The sequence below is a fragment of the Babylonia areolata genome, chromosome 2 (genome assembly GCF_041734735.1).
Source record: "Babylonia areolata isolate BAREFJ2019XMU chromosome 2, ASM4173473v1, whole genome shotgun sequence".
NCBI classification, from domain to species: domain Eukaryota; kingdom Metazoa; phylum Mollusca; class Gastropoda; order Neogastropoda; family Buccinidae; genus Babylonia; species Babylonia areolata.
The window spans coordinates 21,045,282-21,066,704 of NC_134877.1; the positions used below are offsets into that span (position 1 = coordinate 21,045,282).

General features: G+C 38.2%; 1 protein-coding gene across 1 annotated transcript in view; it reads right to left on the bottom strand.

The window, feature by feature from the left end:
* LOC143299028 (clathrin interactor 1-like) overlaps positions 1-20,132 on the bottom strand; it is a 49,435-nt gene extending 29,303 nt beyond the window's left edge. Inside the window, 10 exon segments of the mRNA XM_076612113.1 lie at positions 1,250-1,405; positions 1,407-1,482; positions 3,266-3,335; positions 4,123-4,264; positions 5,511-5,823; positions 10,849-11,008; positions 11,677-11,817; positions 12,730-12,868; positions 16,829-17,030; positions 19,848-20,132. Of these exon segments, the coding sequence (XP_076468228.1) occupies positions 1,250-1,405; positions 1,407-1,482; positions 3,266-3,335; positions 4,123-4,264; positions 5,511-5,823; positions 10,849-11,008; positions 11,677-11,817; positions 12,730-12,868; positions 16,829-17,030; positions 19,848-19,879 (1,431 nt within the window). The 5' untranslated portion in view covers positions 19,880-20,132.
* Between the last annotated feature and the right edge of the window lie 1,291 nt (positions 20,133-21,423).

The following is a 21,423-nucleotide window of genomic DNA, read 5'->3' on the forward strand; positions in this document are numbered from 1 at the left end:
ATTTATTGCTTTTATTAGCCAAATATATTTCTCTTCAGGCTCTATTAATATTTCCAAACATATATATGATATGGCCTCTTTTCTGAACAAATGAAACTTATCCACAAGAGATTACCCAGGTTTACACCTGACTCGAATATGAGGACTGCCAACTGATGACAAAACAACAGTCAGTGGAAAGATTCACTTGACACTGTGCCAACTTTGCGCTTGCACCCATTAAAAACACATTCTCTTCAATCTACAGCCAATACTTGACCAATTCAACAAATACAACAACAAAAAACACAAAAGACACATTCTCTTCAATCTAATGTCTATACTTTTTATTACTAACCAACTCAACTACAAAAACCACAAAAACACATTCTGGTCAGTCTACAGTAACCAACGCAACAACAACAACAAAAGCACCATACATGCTCTTCAGTCCACTGTCAATGCTATCTCTACCCCTCAAGACTAAGTGACTAACTGCCCATTCTCCAGGCCCCAGCTGCACAAGCAATTCTTAGTAGTGCTAAGTTTGCTTAGCAGTAAGAAATTTCCAAAATTTGTATGAAATTAGCCAAGACTTAGGAAAATTCTCAACACTAAACAACTCAAGTTAAAATTTTTTATCATTTCATGTGAGACATCATATTGTGTTTTTAAACATTCAAAAGAAACATTTATCATTAAAAATGGTTTAAAAAGTCAGATGGAATGTAATATGCTATAATCATACATCAAAAATTACAAGTTACACATTTACAAGTATGTTACAATTACAAATCAATCAACAGCAACAACAACAAAAATAAACTCAAAACTGCTTCAATCACTTGTGCAACCCAATCCTGATGAAGGGAGCTGATAGACCAATGACCGACCCACAGACAAACAGATGGACATGACAGACTGGCTGACAGACAGAACAACAAACAGGCTGGCTGGACAGACCAACAGAGAGACAGATGAACAGGACAGACAGACTGACAGACAGGTGGACAGGACAGACAGGTAGGTGGACAGAACACAGACAAGTGGACAGAACAGACAGGTGGACAGGACAGACAGACAGAGAGGTGGACACAGAGGTGGACAGGACAGACAGGTGGACAGAACACAGACAGGTAGGTGGACAGAACACAGACAGGCAGGTGGACAGAACACAGACAGGCAGGTGGACAGAACACAGACAGGCAGGTGGACAGAACACAGACAGGCGGACATGACAGACAGACAAGACAGCACCAGCTGTACTGACCCCCATGGGCATGGTCATGCCGGCAGACATGGACACCTGGTTGGTGGCCGTCATGTTCATACTCATGTTGCTGCTGGCAGCAGGGGTGGCAGAGGCAGAGGCAGGGGCAGGGGAGGCAAACACGTCAAACAGGTCACCCGAGCCGCCAGGAGCCACTGACTGCCCTGCCCCTGGTGCTGATGATGCGGTGGGGGGCAGTGCTGAACTGAGTAAAGTCCGCAAAGCCTTGGCTCCTGTTGGGTAGACCAAAAAAAGTGAATGAAAACCACTTCTACCACTGACAGAGTGGATTTCTACAGGACTGGGCGTTGGACACACCACATAAAGTGAATGAAAACCACTTCTACCACTGACAGAGTGGATTTCTACAGGACTGGGCGTTGGACACACCACATAAAGTGAATGAAAATCACTTCTACTACTGACAGAGTGGATTTCTACAGGACTGGGCGTTGGACACACCACATAAAGTGAATGAAAATCACTTCTACTACTGACAGAGTGGATTTCTACAGGACTGGGCGTTGGATGCACCACATAAAGTGAATGAAAACCACTTCTACTACTGACAGAGTGGATTTCTACAGGACTGGGCGTTGGATGCACCACATAAAGTGAATGAAAACCACTTCTACTACTGACAGAGTGGATTTCTACAGGACTGGGCGTTGGGTACACCACATAAAGTGAATGAAACCCACTTCTACTACTGACAGAGTGGATTTCTACAGGACTGGGCGTTGGATACACACATAAAGTGAATGAAAACCACTTCTACTACTGACAGAGTGGATTTCTACAGGACTGGGCGTTGGACACACCACATAAAGTGAATGAAAACCACTTCTACTACTGACAGAGTGGATTTCTACAGGACTGGGCGTTGGACACACCACACAGAGTGAATGAAAACCACTTCTACTACTGACAGAGTGGATTTCTACAGGGACTGGGCGTTGGACACACCACATAAAGTGAATGAAAACCACTTCTACTACTGACAGAGTGGATTTCTATAGGACTGGGCGTTGGACACACCACATAAAGTGAATGAAAACCACTTCTACTGCTGACAGAGTGGATTTCTACAGGGACTGGGCGTTGGATGCACCACATAAAGTGAATGAAAACCACTTCTACTACTGACAGAGTGGATTTCTACAGGACTGGGCGCTGAACACACCACAAAGTGAATGAAAACCACTTCTACTACTGACAGAGTGGATTTCTATAGGACCAGGTGTGTGTGAGCAAGACTGACACACAACATAACAACCCACACTAGGGTTTGTAAGAGCACTTGCTAAACATGATAAAATTGCAAAGATGTTGTCCAGAATAGAAAACTCACAGAAAAAGAATTATGCATGGAGGCTTTGTCATTCTCTCTCTCCTATTTGGATGTTTCTTTTATCTTCGTTTTTTTTGGTTGTTTTTCATTGTGTTTTGTTGTTGCTGTTGCTGCTGTTAGTTTTGTTATGTCATGTTTTCTGCAATAAATATATGTGTAGCACTATCTAAAAAAAAAAGAACAATGTAGATCAGGGCAACAAAATTATGTATGCATGATTTTTTATGCAAAATTATTCAGATATCAGTGTCACGAACCCAACCTGAGTCTAGCCTTTGTCAGTTCTGTAAACCTATTGATACTGATAAACTTTTAACACTAATAACAGAATACATTTTGCTGTTAATAACAAAGATTCCAATCAAAATATGTTTCACCCATATGAATACCATCAGATACCATGTACCAGAAAACTAAGATGTTAACTGCACTACTATGAACACGAGCACCAGGCAAACAAAGAAAAGCAAGGGGGAAGGGGGTCTTCAACTTCACTGGCTCAGATCTGCAGAAATTAAAAGTCAGTATATCAAGGAAAGGACATGAATTCATTGAATCTGACAGTCCACAGCAACCAATTATGATCAACAAGCCAAACAAAACTTTACTTCAGGCTAGTTTGTGTCTAAAATAAAATCTATAAAAAAAAATAATATAAAACATACCCTGTAGGTGAAGCAGCATTGCCGCTTTGGAACTGGCCAAAGTCTCCAAATTCATTGTTACTAGCTGAGCCTGCACAAAGGATACACAAAGGAAAATAACTACCACTATCCAGTCTGCTACAGGACCTGTCAGAGACCATTCTCTCTCTTGAACACACACACACACACACACACACACACACAAACACACACTTCCTTGAAACAGCACAGTGAGAGACCACTCTTTCTCTTGGGAGACACACACACACACACACACACACACACACACACACATACACACAACTGAAACAGCAAAGCATATTCTGAAAGACAACAAGATTCTCTCTTTCTTATTACATTCAAGTCTTGGACTTTTTTTGATCATTGCTGACTTATTACTTCAAGAGTAGTTCAGCATGAAAAATATTAAGTTCTGCATCTATAGAAAAAAAATTTTAACAACACACACGCACGCACACACACACACACACACACACACACACACAGACACAAAACTAAAAACACATGAACAGAGACTGATAAACTCATTTCTCACACACACACACAGACACAAAACCAAAAACACATGAACAGAGACTGATAAAAACTCATTTCTCATTACTAACTCTCCCACTTTATTTCAGTCACAGACATGCTCTTTAGTACCCCCCCCACCCCACCCCACCCCACTTTTTTTTTTAAATCAATGCCGTGCTGATATAGCCGTGTGCAGTCAGCTCAACTGCAAGCACAATGTCAAAGGTCAAACATTTTAATTCAATCAGTTTTTTTTTCTTCCTTGTGTTAAATTTATTTCATTTACATACATTCACATACATAGTTATGCACATTATACATTCAACAAAATTCACTCTCACCTTGCAAACTTCCTGACCCTCTTGGGTCAAAATCATCGCCAGTACTCTGAAAGGCGGAGAAATCGGCAAAGTCACTGCCATTGCTCTGTCCTGATGGGCCCATGTCAATCAGGCTGGACCCACCGGACTCACCTGTCTGACTCTGTTCGACAGGACAAACACAACACCTGTTATACAAGGCAGCGACAGAGGACACAGGTAAAGATGGACAGGATAAATGTAGATATTACAAGAGACAGAGACAGAGACAGAGACACACAGAGAGAATGAAAGAGAAATAGGGTTTTTTAAAAAGTATTAAAACAGTTTTAGGTTCAATTTCAAAGTGTTAATGTGTACAGAATGATCTACGTATGATAAACAACATCTGCAATAAAAAAAACTATATTTCATACAAACAAGCCACAGATGCCTGACTTAATGCACTGAATGGGCCTTGAAAGCCTACCCCAGGTCTGTGTAGAACATTAACATGAAATGAAAGATATCCAGAAGCCAAATAACTTACATAATATGGGAACAAACATGGCCCACGCTCAGCAAACTAGCACACATTCACACATTTATCCAAGGTCACACAAAGTCACACAAGCATATAACATTAACCAATTCTAAAAAATGAGAAAAAAAGCAGACACTGTTAAACAGAGTGAGCAAGTGGGTAAAGAGATCATACCATCCTGTTAAATCTGGTTTCATGTAGACATTGTCTTTCACCAGTCAAAGACTACAATCTGTCTGACCAAACAATACAACTGACCTGACAATACAATACAATATTCTGAGCCATTTTTATTTCACTGAAACTTTTCAGTACTTCCACTTGCCCAAATGAAATTGAACTGCCAAAAGCAAATTTTAAATGATGAAAGGCTGTGTAACCACTACTAGGAAACTGACATTAAAAACAAAAATTAAAATGCTTCTCAGTTTTTATTTACTTCTCCGCTAAATATCTATCACCTCTCTTCAACAAAAACTGATCACCTAACAACCCCTTGAGAAAAAAACCTTTGTGTGTTTCACTTACTTTTCTCCCCTTTCTTTTCATCATTTGTTCATTTCATGACTTGTGTGCGTGTGCGTGTGCGTGTGTCCTCTATACTGTACCTGGTACATCACATATCAAGCAATAGCAAGTACAGTAGCTTTAAATCTTATGAAAAAACAAAACAAAAAAAAAAAGCCAATACTGATCAGCACTAAAAAGTATATCTGGAAAAAATACAAAACCTTTTTTCACAATTCTATACTTCTCTACAGAACATAAATACAAAAGATGTCTACAGAACATAGGTACAAGACATTAATCATCATTTCTGCGACTGAGCAATTTTCTTTAATTGTTATTTCAGCAATCCAATTAACTTCCAATTACAATTCATTACCTTTGTGCCCGTTTCAGTGTCCAACACAGACACAGCTCCAGCCAAGTCCAGCTTCTTGCCCACAGAGCGGGTGCGCCGATTGGTCACAATTTTCTCTGTGCGCGTTGTCTGTGTCTGTTCAACGGAGGTGTATTCATCATTGTCTCTGAACTCATCCTTGAACTGACGATCTCGCCGGCGCTCACGATCACCAAATTCATTGTCTGAGTCACGACTTCTCCCACTGTCTCTGCTGCCACGGCTCCAATCACCGTCATAGAAGTCCTTGTCTCTGCCGCGGTACTCTTTGAAGTCATTGTCATTATCATCTTCACTGAAACAGGTAAACAGGATAGTGAGCACATCTCTGTCATTTAGTCAAACTAAAAGCAATAACTCTCAACAATAATATGGATGAAATATATTTTTGTAATTCTGCATTTGATCACATATAATTGTTTTAAAATATAGTTAAATGTTGCCACTTCCAACATCTACATTCTATCCAAGGTCACACTCACAGAACACATTGATCACAAATACGTTTATGACAAAGTGACCGCGCAATATGTATGTGAAATGCATTTTGTTAAAACATGCTGCATTCATAATTTTTATCTACACAATACTCTTGACAGAAGACAGCAATGTTCTCTGAACACAGATACAGACATTGAAAGGGTCACATCCACAATTTGAAAACACACATTACACTGAAAGAGTTACATCCACAATTTGAAAACACATGTTACACTGAAAGAGTCACATACACTATTTGAAAACACACATTACACTGGAAGTCATGTCTACAATTTGAAAACATATACATTACACTGAAAAAGTCATGTCCACAATTTGAAAACACACATTACACTGAAAGAGTCACATACACTATTTGAAAACACACATTACACTGGAAGTCATGTCTACAATTTGAAAACATATACATTACACTGAAAAAGTCATGTCCACAATTTGAAAACACACATTACACTGAAAAAGTCATGTCCACAATTTGAAAACACACATTACACTGGAAGTCATGTCCACAATTTGAAAACACAAATTACACTGAAAAAGTCATGTCCACAATTTGAAAACACACATTACACTGAAAGAGTCGTATTCACAATTTGAAAACACACATTACACTGAAAGAGTCAAGTCCACAATTTGAAAACACACATTACACTGAAAGAGTGACATCCACAATTTGAAAACACACATTACACTGAAAGAGTCACATCCACAATTTGAAAACACACATTACACTGAAAGAGTTACATCCACAATTTGAAAACACACATTACACTGAAAGAGTCACATACACTATTTGAAAACACACATTACACTGGAAGTCATGTCCACAATTTGAAAACACACATTACACTGAAAAAGTCATGTCCACAATTTGAAAACACACATTACACTGAAAAAGTCATGTCCACAATTTGAAAACACACATTACACTGAAAGAGTTACATCCACAATTTGAAAACACATGTTACACTGAAAGAGTCACATACACTATTTGAAAACACACATTACACTGGAAGTCATGTCCACAATATGAAAACACACATTACACTGAAAAAGTCATGTCCACAATTTGAAAACACACATTACACTGAAAAAGTCATGTCCACAATTTGAAAACACACATTACACTGGAAGTCATGTCCACAATTTGAAAACACAAATTACACTGAAAAAGTCATGTCCACAATTTGAAAACACACATTACACTGAAAGAGTCGTATTCACAATTTGAAAACACACATTACACTGAAAGAGTCAAGTCCACAATTTGAAAACACACATTACACTGAAAGAGTGATATCCACAATTTGAAAACACACATTACACTGAAAGAGCCACGTCCGCAATATGAAAACACACATTACACTGAAAGAGTCACATCCACAATTTGAAAGCACACGTTACACTGAAAGAGCCATGTCCACAATATGAAAACACAGTTTGCTTCTGGTTGCTGTCTTTGCTGCAACCGATCAATTCAAACTTACAAAATCAAAGTTAATGAGATCTTTTAGCAAAGACAGAACACATGCTGGTGCAGACTTCAAAGAGGCATTAACTCATGATCACAACTAGAAGTGCCTGGCAATGCAGGCCAGGATGGACCAGCACAATGGTCAGACAGTGGAAGGGAAGTCACAGGGCAGGACAACAACAACACAAACTGCAGTGGAGAAAAATCACTGCAGGTACACCAACAGGGGGGAGGAACACAATCATATGAACAAAACAACAATACACAGAGAGCGGCATGAAAGACAGCAGTAACTTACTCGGAGACAAATACTTTTCTGTAGGGAAATCATGGACAGTAGTGTGGATATAAACAGACTCAGGATACAGAAATACCTTTCTGTAGGGAAACTATGGACATGGTAATGTGGAGAATAAACAAAGGAGACAAGAAACCATTTTCTGTTGGGAAAATATGGACAGAGAAACTGAGTACTGACAAACCCGGGAAACAAATAATTTTCTACAGGGAAAGTCAAAGACAGTAAGGGAAGTGCAAATACATTCAAAAGACAGGAATGACTATACATATAGAAGGTCCAGCAAGGAAAGAAGTAGGAATAATAATAAAACTGAGAGACAGAAAATACTTTCTGAAGTAAAAGTATGACAGCATGAGAAGTGGAAGTATTAATAAAAGAAATTCCATCCATCAAATCAATTATCTTTACAGGTACAAATACAGATATTTGTTTTCTGTTTGTTTGGTGATGGGTGTTCTGCGGAACTTTCTATCCCTCCATCCCCCACCCCCTCTCCTCCATCTCTGCCCATCTTGTTTAAAAACATGCTCCATGTCATGAATTGATCCCCACAAAAGAAAACAAAGATGATAACTGAATAAACAAAAGCCACAGCATGTCTAAGTGAGTACATGTCCTTTCAGAAAAACTCAAATACCATGTGCATATATTGATATAAATGTGTTTTTATCATTCAAACAAACAAACAAAAACCTTCAAAAACAATACAGACTAATACTAATAGAAGAGTGCATTGAACTAAAAGCACATATCCATTAACATCCAACACAAGGAAAGCTCAAACACCATACCATATTTTACATAAAAATATACTGCACCATGAAACACATCCCTCACTTTCATAATAACTTCACATATATAAGCTGATACTACATTTTATTTTATCACAAAGCCACTAAGAATTTCTAGCGCATTACACCAATTAAGTCATGCAAGACATTCTGTTCATTCGTGTCTATAAATGCTACCATACTATTTTCCAAGCTTTATACTGAATAATCCAAAACCCAGTCATTCAACACTTTCCTTTCTTAACCCCTAGGCTACCTATATGACGAGATAACTCGTCATGGCAAGCATGTACGCTTCGCTGCCACAATGACAAGATAACTCGTCATCAAAATATTCTGACTTTTCCCTGCTTTGCATTCAGTTCGTTGACAAAAATGCTGGTAACTTTAGCTTGGGGAATCTTTCTAGATTCTATTCATAGCTAGAAACCCCGTCTACGTAATGAGGCAGTCCTTTATTTGAACGTTTTGGTTGGGTTACTGTCCCAGTGTTTGCCTGGCTCCTCTCCTCGCTCGCTCAACAAAATGTTGGACTGACGCCGTGCTCAAGACATGCGATCGTAGCGAACTAAATCAACCAAGATTGCTTTCTTTAGCTGATGCTCAGAAAGAATTGAAACATAAATTCGAAGAAGACTGTGATGAACATTTATAGGACGATTTGATAGAAAATAAAGGGAGCAATCAAGAGAGTGGCCAAGATACGACTATCAGTGAGTGATACCGGCTGTGCAAACCTTAGCAGACAACAGAAAGTGACTGAATTATTAGCAGGTCACAGTGTGAGTGATTTTCTTGGCACTCAGCCAATGCGGTCTGATGAGAACTGGATAAAGTGACCGTGTGAGAGGGGTGAAGAGGAGGGGGTGGAGACTGAGGGGGCATGGCCCCTCATCTACATTATCACTTGGAGAAGTCACAATGCATTGTGTATCTATCTCTTTTTTTTTTATTTTTTTTCTTTTTTTTTATTGTGGTTGTTCTAGTATGATTTTGTGTGTGCAGAAATCCATTTGTCCAGAAAATATGATAGTTTAGTGCAAATTACCTGACTAATGTTTGTAATGAACAAGTTGAAAATGTGACAAAAAACAAAAAACTGATTTCAAAACAACAGCATGTCACTAAAAAATATATAAAATAGGAAAACATCATGTGTTTTGTGTTCTTTATTCATTTACCTTTCAGAAAATGTATACTTTTATGGGTCTTTCTCCAATAACAAAGAGCACAGAATTTTTTGAAAATTTATACCTGTTTTTTGTGGAAAAAACCCTGGCAAATAGATTTCACTTAAATCTTATTTTCCTGGCAGCGAAAGGGTTAAATGTTTCAGTGTACATCCAGCCACTACAAAGTACAATGACTATTCCTTCTTAAAATTATATATATAAACAGTATGACTATTATTAAAAATGCTTCATTCCCCCTTTTTTTGTTTCAAGCAGCAGCAATATCAGAAAAAAAGACTGATTTATCCATGAAACAACTCTATGCTGGAGAGGACAGCAAAGAGAGCTGCACTCGGCCAGCCATGTTTATTTAGCTGAGTGAGATGTAACATGGTCCAGATTGCCCACCTTGGTGACACCATTTAAAGAACTACTCCACCTAGTTTATGAGAAGAGGAAGAAGGAAGAGAAAGCCTGGTCATGTCAAACACTGGGTGAAGCCAAACTGTTTGGCCTACTGGAAAGCCTAATACCGATACTGTAAGAGTAACTGCATTTCAAATGTAAAATTCAAATCTGCATCTTTAATCTTGTTTGTTTTTTGTTGTTGTTGTTGTTGAAATTTTTTATGCTGCTGAAATCTACACACAGGTTTAATTTTACAGTCAACATACAAAAAATAGTTCTGAATAGATTTGGAAATTCTTTGTTAATCCTCTCTTTAGCTTACTGACTCCAAAATAATAAACACCCAAACTGTTGGAAAACAAAGCCAATGACACAAAAACACATACAGTCTGTACACAAACGTTTTCCATAAAATATTTCTCACAAATTATAACTCCAGTAAATATACTACAGCTTTTTTCCTTTTCTTTTTTTTCCCGAACACACACAGACAAGATCATTCCAGTACAAAAAATGACTCCATATCCACAAGTAACCAAAAAAGTGGGTGCTACGTAAATGTGGAAGAGAGAAAAAGAACAGATGTGCAGCACCACAACACAGGTAGGCAGGCTGGCAGGCAGGCAGACTGGCAGGCAGGGAAAGAGACACTGCACCATGCAAACCAACGTACTAGTCATACTTATCAGGGCCACGGCGGCCAGAAGCTCGGTTCCACAGGTCCTTGGCTTTGTCAAATGCTTCCCCAACCACCGACTTCTTCCCGTCATTCCAGTCATCAATCTCGTTCATGCCACCACGAGTTCCTCTTGGACCCTCCTCATATCTGTCACCTGTTTAAAAACAAAAGTGTGATCCGTCAATTCTGTATACAGTTAAAAGGGGGAAAAAAAAGGTTTATTTCTGTACTGTAACAAACATTTATTGTTTTGTCTAAGTGGTTGGTTCCTCGTCATATCTGTCACCTATTCAAAAACAAAAGTGTGACCGGTCAATTATGTGTACTGTAAAAAGAAAAAGAAAAAAAAAAGTTTTATTTTCTGCAATGTAACAAACATTTATTGGTGTTTTTAAAGTGGTTGGTTCTTTTTACCTCCAAAGTAGTCATTAAAAGAAAAAGTGACTCGTTCTTTTGATGAACAATAAATAGCCATTTATTCCTCACAAATAACATGTTATTTTATCTGTGACAGTAAATTAGCAGTAACTTAAAAGTTGGGTTTTTTTTTAAAGAAGGACATGTCAGTTAACCCCTAAATACAAGAAAGCTCCAACATTTAGGAGCTGCATTATTGACTCAATTCGTTCACCATCACAGAATTGCTCAACACACACACACACACACACCACACACACACACACACACACACACTAAAACTAACACACACTAACACTAACACACATACCAACACACAAAAACTCTCTATATCTTAGACACCAGTACGCTATACCACAGTCATCTTATTCAGCCTAGTCCACAAGAATGTCTTCGTCCACTCACTGTATCTGAAGCCTCCTCCCCCCTGCACATCACTGGACACCCCAACAAACTTGTCTTTGTTCTTCTTGGCTTTCTTCCTCTCATCCCTCAGTCTGTCGTCGTCCTGGATGAAATCCAGCAGTTCCTTCACTTTGTGTCTCACTGTGAACAGAAGGACCACACCTTTCAATGCCATCTATTAGCAGTGCTTTCATTTTTTACACACTCATTATGACACTATGCTTTAATTTCACCTATATAATATCTCCATATTTTCTATCTTATCTATATAATACAGTTCTTTCACATTATTTCTGGTTTGCCAAAACTCCATTTGGAGGCAATAAAATGAATAATGTTACATTATTTTTTTATGTTTAGGGCATTACACACAGTATTTTCATATTACTGTCTTTGTCACCATTTGTATACATGTATAATACTTTCCTTACCTTCTTTGTAACTGTATGTAATTCACTTTCCTTACCTTCTTCATAACTGTATGTAATTCTTTGCTTATTTTGATTAATATTCAATGCCTTAAAACTGCTGACTCATAACTGGACATACCGTACTGTATCTTCTATATTTTTTACTTTCACTTGATTTCCTGCATCACTATGTAACACTTCTGCAATACTTTTTGCATAAAATCTTACTTTGTTATGCTACACTTTCAACTATTTTTCTGTCATTATACTTCTATGGATTTATACAGATTTCTATTCATTTGATACAATATTTTCAAATTACTTTACACAGACAGTTTTTCTTCACTGTACTATCATTTTTCTTATATATCACTTTTAAAAGAAACAACACATTGTCTACCCAATAATCTATCCCAAAAGGCTTTTTACATAATACAATGTTTAAACTGATATTTCAAGTCACTAGACAGTATTAGCATTTCATTCACTTTTTACTGTCACCAGTTCATTCTCTACCACATTTGAAACAACTTTCAGGAAATAATACAGAACTCACAGTCAAGAACATGGAAATCATTAGTGCTACAAATTCAATAAATGGAAGATATGTTGAATGACTAAATAACAACATGCTGAAAAATACCATTGAGTCCTTGATCTTTGCCATTTTCATCTGTGAAGGAATAGTTCTCCAGCCCTCTCAGGTCATAGATATGTTCCCTGGCACTTGTGACAACACGCTCTGACCCGTTCTTTACCAAGTAGGACAACAGGAGCAAAGACTGTAAAAAAAACAAATCATAACTTTCAGAGATTAGAATCAACAAAGCTGAGCAGTACCTGATGTAATAAACTAATCATGTGCCATACTATTAATATTAAAAAGTCTGACTCCACCAAATCTACTGATACCAATGTTATATAAACATTTACCACACAAATAATATGTCAAATTAAACTAATGCATTCATTTAATAATTCTGAAAGTTCATGCAATAATAGTTTCATTACTTAACTGTGACAGTTTTATTTTATATCATTATCATCAAGCAATACACTATATTAGTCTATAGCAATTAGCATACAATATTTGCATCAGTGAATAACTAACTAAATGATGAAAAATATAAAGTCTGCCACCATACTTCTGAAGGCTGTATCTGTGTACGCATCTGATCACCATACTTCTAAAGAATGTAAATGGGTAAGCCTTTAATAAAAATAATAATAATAATAATAATAATTTAAATAATAATAATAAAATCTGCTGACCAATTACAAAACACAATATCTGACAATTTCAAGTTGTGCTGTTGCCTGTTCCACAATCCTATCTCTTACTTAAATCAAGAGCTCAAGATGTTTTATCCATATATATAAATCATAATCATTTCAAAACTTGTTTTCTAAATAGATCATCATACAAATGAATCACACACACTGACACATACCTCTGACATAACCATCATACAGATAATCAAACAATGAAACAGAATTAAAAAGGAACATGTTTTCTGACCAAAGCATAGTTAATACTATCTCTTTTAAGTTCCAATCACTCTCACTAGTTGTCAACATTCTCCGTCCAGTTCTTTGAACAAACCAAAGAGAGAAAGAGAAAAAAAAAATACTGTGAAAGAGAATGGCTTTATTTAAAACTAAAAGAAAACTAAGTAATGAAAATAATAAGCAACAAAAAGCAAACCAAAGCAAGCAACTGCTGCTTCTTCATCAGGTAACATACACAGTCATGATAACAGATACATCAGTATTTAGGGTCAGTATATTTCCATTTTGTTTTTTTTCTTTAGCTGACACATCTGTCCTCTGTTATCTAAACTGACAGCTCAGTTTCTGACATAAGACCCGGTACCAAAAAACAGAAATAGAATAGCACAGAAACACACACACACACACACACACACACACACACACACACACACACACATATATATATATATATATATATATATATATATATATTACCAAGAGTACTGAGGTCACAAGTAATATTGAGGGGTGGGGGAGGGCAGTACATAAAAAATACAAAACATAAAAATAATAAATAAAAAATCTTATACTTAAACAGTTAAGACATATATATACATATATGTATGTATCCACTTGCCCAAACACACATGCAGGCGCGGACACACACACACACTCAGAGCATGTCAACATATATGCTCACTTGGCAATTGGACATATGCCACAAGGTACAATACTTGCTTGCCTGAAAGAGTGCAATCAAGAAGCCACACCAAATCTAAAAGTGATATCTCAAATAGTTTTTTGAGGTATTGAGTTTTGAATTTCCAAAAATTTGGGAATCTCACCAAATAGCATGTTAGAGCCCAAGCAGAATTGCAACCAATAATATATTCCCAATCCCATAGTCAAAACTCTTCAGACATGATACATACTAATACAGTATAGAGAATACCTCCATTTTTTCAGTAGGCTGTTTAATGTTACTGGCTGAATGCCAGTGTAATAAAATCTGGGGAAATGCTATCTTTTTTTTTATTTTCTGCGTGTCCAATCCTGTAGGTTTTGATGGTAGTGTTACTGAAATGGGAAAATGCTTATAAAAATCTTTTTATTTTCTGCATGTCCGATCCTGCAGTTTTGATGGTACTGTTACATGTACTAAAATAACTGTAACTGTAAGACTAACTCAAAAACTATTGCATGGACCTACATAAACATTTTAATTTACAGGCTCAGGAAAGACTTTAGACTTACAAAACAGCAAATATTAATCATATATATATATATTGATAAATGACTGCTTTTGACATGATTACATGAAAAAATATGTTTGATTCAAGACGATAGGGGATAATGTGCACCATTCAGTGATTAATGTTAAAAATAATTCATCCTTTCAGATATTTTTCAGGTTGTTTTTTTTTTCCAACATGAAGTTAAATCAAATGCATGCATCACTTTATCTAACTGTTTTCTTGTTTACACTTCTTGTTCTATTAATCAGTTCAGCTGATCATACCTTTCATCCAGTTCTAAAGTACAGTCAAAATATCCGCAACCTATTTTTGTCACAAATCCTCTTTCAGACCAGAAGCAGACATCGGCAAACTTTTGCAGCGCGGCTGTTTGGAGAGCGAAGGGTATCCCACTTCAGGCATTCAGAATCTCAAACACTCCCTCACATGCAAAAACAAAACACTGAGGAAAGTACTAAGGTTGTTTAATTTTCTGATATATTTTTCAACCCGATGCATGCAGTTTTGCACTTGCTATGACTTAAGTGAAAAGTGAAAAAAATATAATGGTCCATCAGCCACTGTTTTACAGCATTATATAGCAGCCGGACCTACCAACTTTTAAAAAGTTTTATACATTTTGGGTTGGTTCACTGACTGCTTTAGGAAAGAAGCTATTGGCAAAGCAATTGGTTTTGGTCCTAATACATCAGTACTGATGACCTGAGGGGAGCATCTCAATGTGATTAATTCTGGCTGATTGATTTTGTTTTGAATAACTGCTTGTGGTATATCTTCCAGAAATGCATCTCGATGTGATTAATTCTGGTTGATTGATATTGCTTTGGATAACTGCTTGTGGCATATCTTCTAGAGATGGCAGTACTAAGTCAGACCTGATAATCTTGGGAGCAGTTTTTCCAATTCTGTACAGAGCTGTGATTTATGCCTTGGAAATGTTTCTGTACCAAACAGTAATAGCAAAGGTTAACATACTTTCAATGACAGCTCTGTAGAAGGCAACCAATATTTCTTTTTTAGTCCAAACCTTCCGAGGGGCTGAAGAAAAGTACAGGTGCTGTGGTGTGGTGCTTTCGTAACTTTATTTTTTTCTGAATTTTCTCCCATTTCGAAGCATTAGAAATCAGTCTGAGAAATCTAAATCCACTGATGATCTCTATCTGCTTGTCTTTAAACTTTAATGACAAGTGGTAAGGGGTCAAACTTGGTCAACTTAAAATAAAAAATAAGTTCTTTTGTTTTTGATACACTGACTGAGTTCCAAGTTGTTTTGATCACACCAGCTGACAAGTTCCAGTACTTCTTCCCTGTTTCTCGACCATCACATCACTGTTTGTAATCAGCCCTTTTATAATAGTGTCATCAGCAAACTTAACGATGATGTTATATTCATTATGCGCTGCACAGTGTGTTTATATGAATACAACAGTGGGGATAGAACACATCCTTGTGGTGCACCTATGTTGAGAATACAGGCGGAGGATGCAAGGTCACCACCATTAACTATTTCAGGTCTGTATCTTAGAAAATCTAGGATCCATGTGCATATTTATTCAGGCAATGACTTGATTTCAAACAACAAAACAAGAAACAAGGTAGTTCCGCTTGAAAACACTGAAGTCATGAATGTACTGAAAAGCAATAAAAGAAGGCAGAAAAAAATGGGGAGAAAAATAGCACACACAAACACACACAACAATACAGTTATGGGATCTTTGTTCTTGGTTCTAACAAGGGAAAAGCACAGTTTCTGACTGCAACCAATGGTTTCTCTCTCAGTCGGATGAGAAGACTCACTTTGGCTATGAGACCGAGTTGATAGCTAGTGAAAATTACAAGACAGAGACTGACAGAACAGATTCTGCAGACAGGGTTTTTGGCAGAGTCAATAAAGACTTAAAGTCCTTTCTGCCAAGATAAACCATACTTGTAATGTTGTAAACTTGTAATGACACCTCCTGCACAACAGTGGAAACCCGAAAGTGGTCAACTTACTTTGTACACTCTGCGCCAGTTCTTCTTGTTCTCATGGAACATACGTTTCCACAGCATGCCCATGACTTCTGGGAAGTGTTCATAGGTGAAGGTGTACTGGGCTATCTCTTTCATGATCTGCCCATGGGGACCCCAGGCGTCGTCGTTGGTCGCTTCTCTCACTTTGGTCTCCACCTCGGAGTAGTTCATCACAACATTGGTGCTGCACAACACAAATGATGATTATAAATATAATTCAACAATCTAGTTTAAAGATTTGCATGGATTACTATCTTTCCATCTGTTTTTCTCAATAGGACACATGGGTACATTAAAATTCATATACACTCTCAAATCTCATGATACTGTTTAATATTCATGAGCCAGGGTTGGAAAAAAAAAAAAAAAAGTTCTCTCAAAAAAAGTTTTAACGTAAAATGTCTTATTCTGTAGGGTTGGACTTGAACTTTCACACTCACACTGACACACTCACAGTATTCTAAAACTAGTATAAGCACACTGGTACACACACACTGACGCAAACTGACAAAGGCACTGATATGGCTTCTTTCTCTTCTGAGTCTGTCATTCTCTAGAGAGCTCCGAGTTTCTCGCTCAAGATAATAATGTGTGTTTGTGTGTTGGGGGGGGGGGGGGGGGGGGGGGGAGAATGAGAGAGAGGGAGAGAGACTCAGAGGGAGAGTTTGTACTAAAATGCAAATCACACTACAAGTATGTGTGTTTACAACTTGATTAAAGAGTCAAATGCTGGTGACTGAACTGACAATGACACACATATAAATAGTGTACACCCACAAGCCTGGCCAGTTTGTCAATCATGAATCTATCCAGATGTTCAGATTATGATCAGCACACACACACACACACACACACACACACACACACACACACACACACACACACACACACACACAGACCAAAAGAAAGAGAGAGAGGGAGGGAGATAGACTTGAGACAGGGAGAGACCTGTCTTAGGTTTAAACATGAAAAAAAATACAGAAACAAAACAGAACTTGAATTACAAATGTGTTTTTTTCATTTGTCAAAATGAAATACTTTTAAATAAAATTTAAATTGCAACCAAATACTGTGTGATGAATTAACACTGACGCAGTGAATGTCACTACTAGTAAGTATAAGTATTTTTTCAAAACTGATCAGTAATGTATCATATTCATAATTCAATGAACAATCTTCACATCTTATTCATGCTAACAAATCATTTAATGCTTAATGCTAAAAGACAGTTCACATATTATTGTTACATTTATAACCTGTGTTAATTACTGTCCTTTTGTAATTTTACATACCACTCAAGTTCTTTTTTACTTGTGAGACTTGGGCAGAAGGCAATCACTAACTTCTAGGCCCAACACTTCGCTTATATCAGAGACTGACATAAGCCTACAGCTAAAGGTTGGGCCCACAGCAAAGTGAGAACTATATAATCAATGGTTTATCCCGTTTGCAATTGGAATTCATTTACACAAATTACAGATCAGTCTTTTATGAAGGACAATGACTCTCAAACTTGGAGGCAAGCTGGTGCTGACTCTAAGTGCTGCAGCTTTGGGGGGTTGTTGGCCTTTGGGCACCATTCACCAGTCAAATGCTGACTGTTCTACAGCCATCTTAGCCAAGAGAGTGGGGTGTAACTTGGGCAAGAAACTCTCCACTATAATAAAATCCTAGCCCAGATATTCAGGACAGCAGCTGCCTCACCTGCTGTTTTGATGGTCATGGTCAGACACAACTGACTATCATGTATTTTTTCAGATCTTTATGGCCTTACAAAAAAATACATTTCCATATCAACTTGACAACTGCCATGCTTACATAATATTAATATAAACAAAAAATTAAACTACGCACCACAAACGTTAACGATCAACAGGTCTACCAGTCAATATTTACAGAAGAAAATTCAGTTTACAACTGAGGAAAGACTGGCTGATTTCATAAATAATAGTTATTAGTATCCTCCTAAACAAGTTTATGTACTGTATAACATGTAATTCCAACATAAAACAATGTAACTAAAAGGTGGAAAACATTGTTGCTTCTGAGACTGAACAGGGTTTATAAAATAATAAAACATACAAATAGATAAAAACATACACCCACAGACACTATTTTCTCTGTGTGTGTGTGTGTGTGTGTGTGTGTGGTGCTGTGTGGTGTGGTGTGGTGTGTAATGTGTGTGTGTCCAGCCTGTGCCATTATGAACTGGGGAAATGGGAGGGGAGGGGGACCTTTCTGTGCACATGTGTGAAGTACATGTATGTACTTGTGTGCACAAATATGTATCTTTACCGTGTGTGTATGTGTGCGTGTGCGTGAGTGTGTGTGCGCACGCTTGTGTGCATGTGTGTGTGTGTGTGTGTGTGTCAGTGTGTGTGTGTCACTCTGTGTGTGTGTGTGTGTGTGTGTGTGTTCGTACGTGTGCGTGTGAACAGTGATGCTGATAGAAGAAAGCAGTTTCTGAGGGAAAAGTCAGTTTATGAGTGAAAAAAAAAAAACCCGTTAAATTCATACAAGCTTTTACGGTCTGCACCCAACGAATGTTTAAGAGCGGCAACCAACTAATTTTCAAGGGTGTGTAACTGTGTTGTTGTTGTTTTGAGAAATAGCTGGGGTTAACATTTACATGAGTAGTTGAAATTATACATCTTTTCCAAATGGGGTTTTCAGTTTACGTGGAAACAATTTTTCAAAAATCGCAAAATCAGAAATGGGAGGGGCAGTCTTTTCGTTCCTCAAGACAGAAGAGATTTTTTAATGTTCTGACAATGAGTTTCTTTTCTTGGTCCTGAGGCTTGGTCAGCAAGAATAAGCGATTCCTTCCACCACTGTGTCTTGTTAAGTTCATTCTGAGACCTAGCATAAAGTGGGTCGCCTTATCAAGTTTTAGTCGTCTTTCGTGTACTCGTGTCAAACAGGAACCGGACATCTTGTCAACAACTCGAGGGGGGCAACTCCTCCACCTACAGACTTAAAGCCAACAGCAAAATATACTTACACCTTGTCGGTCAGTTCGCGAATTTTCCACATACTGATCATAACAGTGTTTTTCTAACAATTTTTGGGCTTCTTGAAAAGTTTCCACACACAAACAACCAGATGAAGTCTGATTTCGGATGGCTGAATCCGCAGCGGAAGCCTGCCTTGCCACAAACGACGACGAAATTGTTGATCACGTGACGAGCCAGACTTGCAGGGCAGAACCAGAATCGAAAGTTCAAAGCTGTTGTGTTTTGTTCTGATTGTTTTTTCCCTGTTACTTCAGTTTGAGCAGGATGTGTGTTTGATACTGTCATACGTGAGTGGGTGGATGACACAACAGTGTGTCGGTGCGTGTGGCTGTGTCTGTGTGTGACACTCGTTAAACCGGCAGTCGAAAAAAAATTCCGATTCATCGGGCAAAGATAAAGCTTAAAAGCCGTTACACTGATAAAAGGTGTGTGTGTGTGTGTGTGTGTGTGTGTTAGAGCACGGTGAATGTGTGAGCCAGCGTGGTTGCCGCTTAACGCAGGAGGTCGTGGTGTGGCCGGGTGCATCAAGTTGTTTCTCCGCTTGTGAGGAAGTGGTAGAATGGTTAAGACGCTTATCACTGATGTCTGCCCACGGACTTAAAATGACACGTCCGTGTGTCTGCCAATACACTCTCCGTGAGGGTCTAGGTTCGAATCCCGTCTCGCCCTTTCTCCTGGGTCAGGTTTTACAGGAAAATCAAACTGAGTGTCTAGTCGTTCGGGCCGGGTGCACTGACTCGGAGCACTTGGCGCACAGTGAAAAACGGCTGACTGAGAACCCGGCCATTGCAACAAAAGTGTTTTCAGTCCTATGGCAAAAAATAAAATAAAATAAAAACAGAAGAAATCATCACTGATCATCGATCATCATCATCAAGCGCTCAGTGGTCATTATCATCATCATCATTTATGAACACTTATTCAGTTAGCTCTTTTTCCTGAAATAAAGCCCACCTCGCTTGGAGCACTTTACACTGATATGGGATGGCAGGAGGGGGGGGGGTGTTGGGGGGGGTGTAAGAAAATCATTACTATATAGCATATGCAACGACGAAATGACTATGAATAAACTGGTTTATACCCGGGCCAAATGAACGGCTTCAGACACTGCTAATGATACAACTGAACTCAGTGACTCGCCCAACTCAGTCCGCCACTTGCTCACAGAGAGAGAGAGAGAGACAGAACATGGACTGGACGCAGTTTCGAACTGTGGTGAATTAAGACTGGACACTGTCGATCAGTACTGCTGCCGTGAAATAAATGGATCTACAGGGAAGATTTGAACGAAGAGGCTGTGCCGGTAGTGGAGTGTAGAACCCAGAGCACCATACAATTATCGAGCAGCGTCTGTGCATGCCCTGAGGAAAAATATAAATCACGCAGGTTGTATAGGCTACTGTATCAACGATATTTTCTTGAATAAACTGCAGATGGTATCATTATGAAGAGCTTCGCTTACGAATATCAATTGCCAGGGAAACAGGTGGGTTAATCTGTGTGTTTTCCTTGCAGCACGGCTGCATGACCGTGCAACTGAGGTGGATGTGGAGGTGGGTCGAG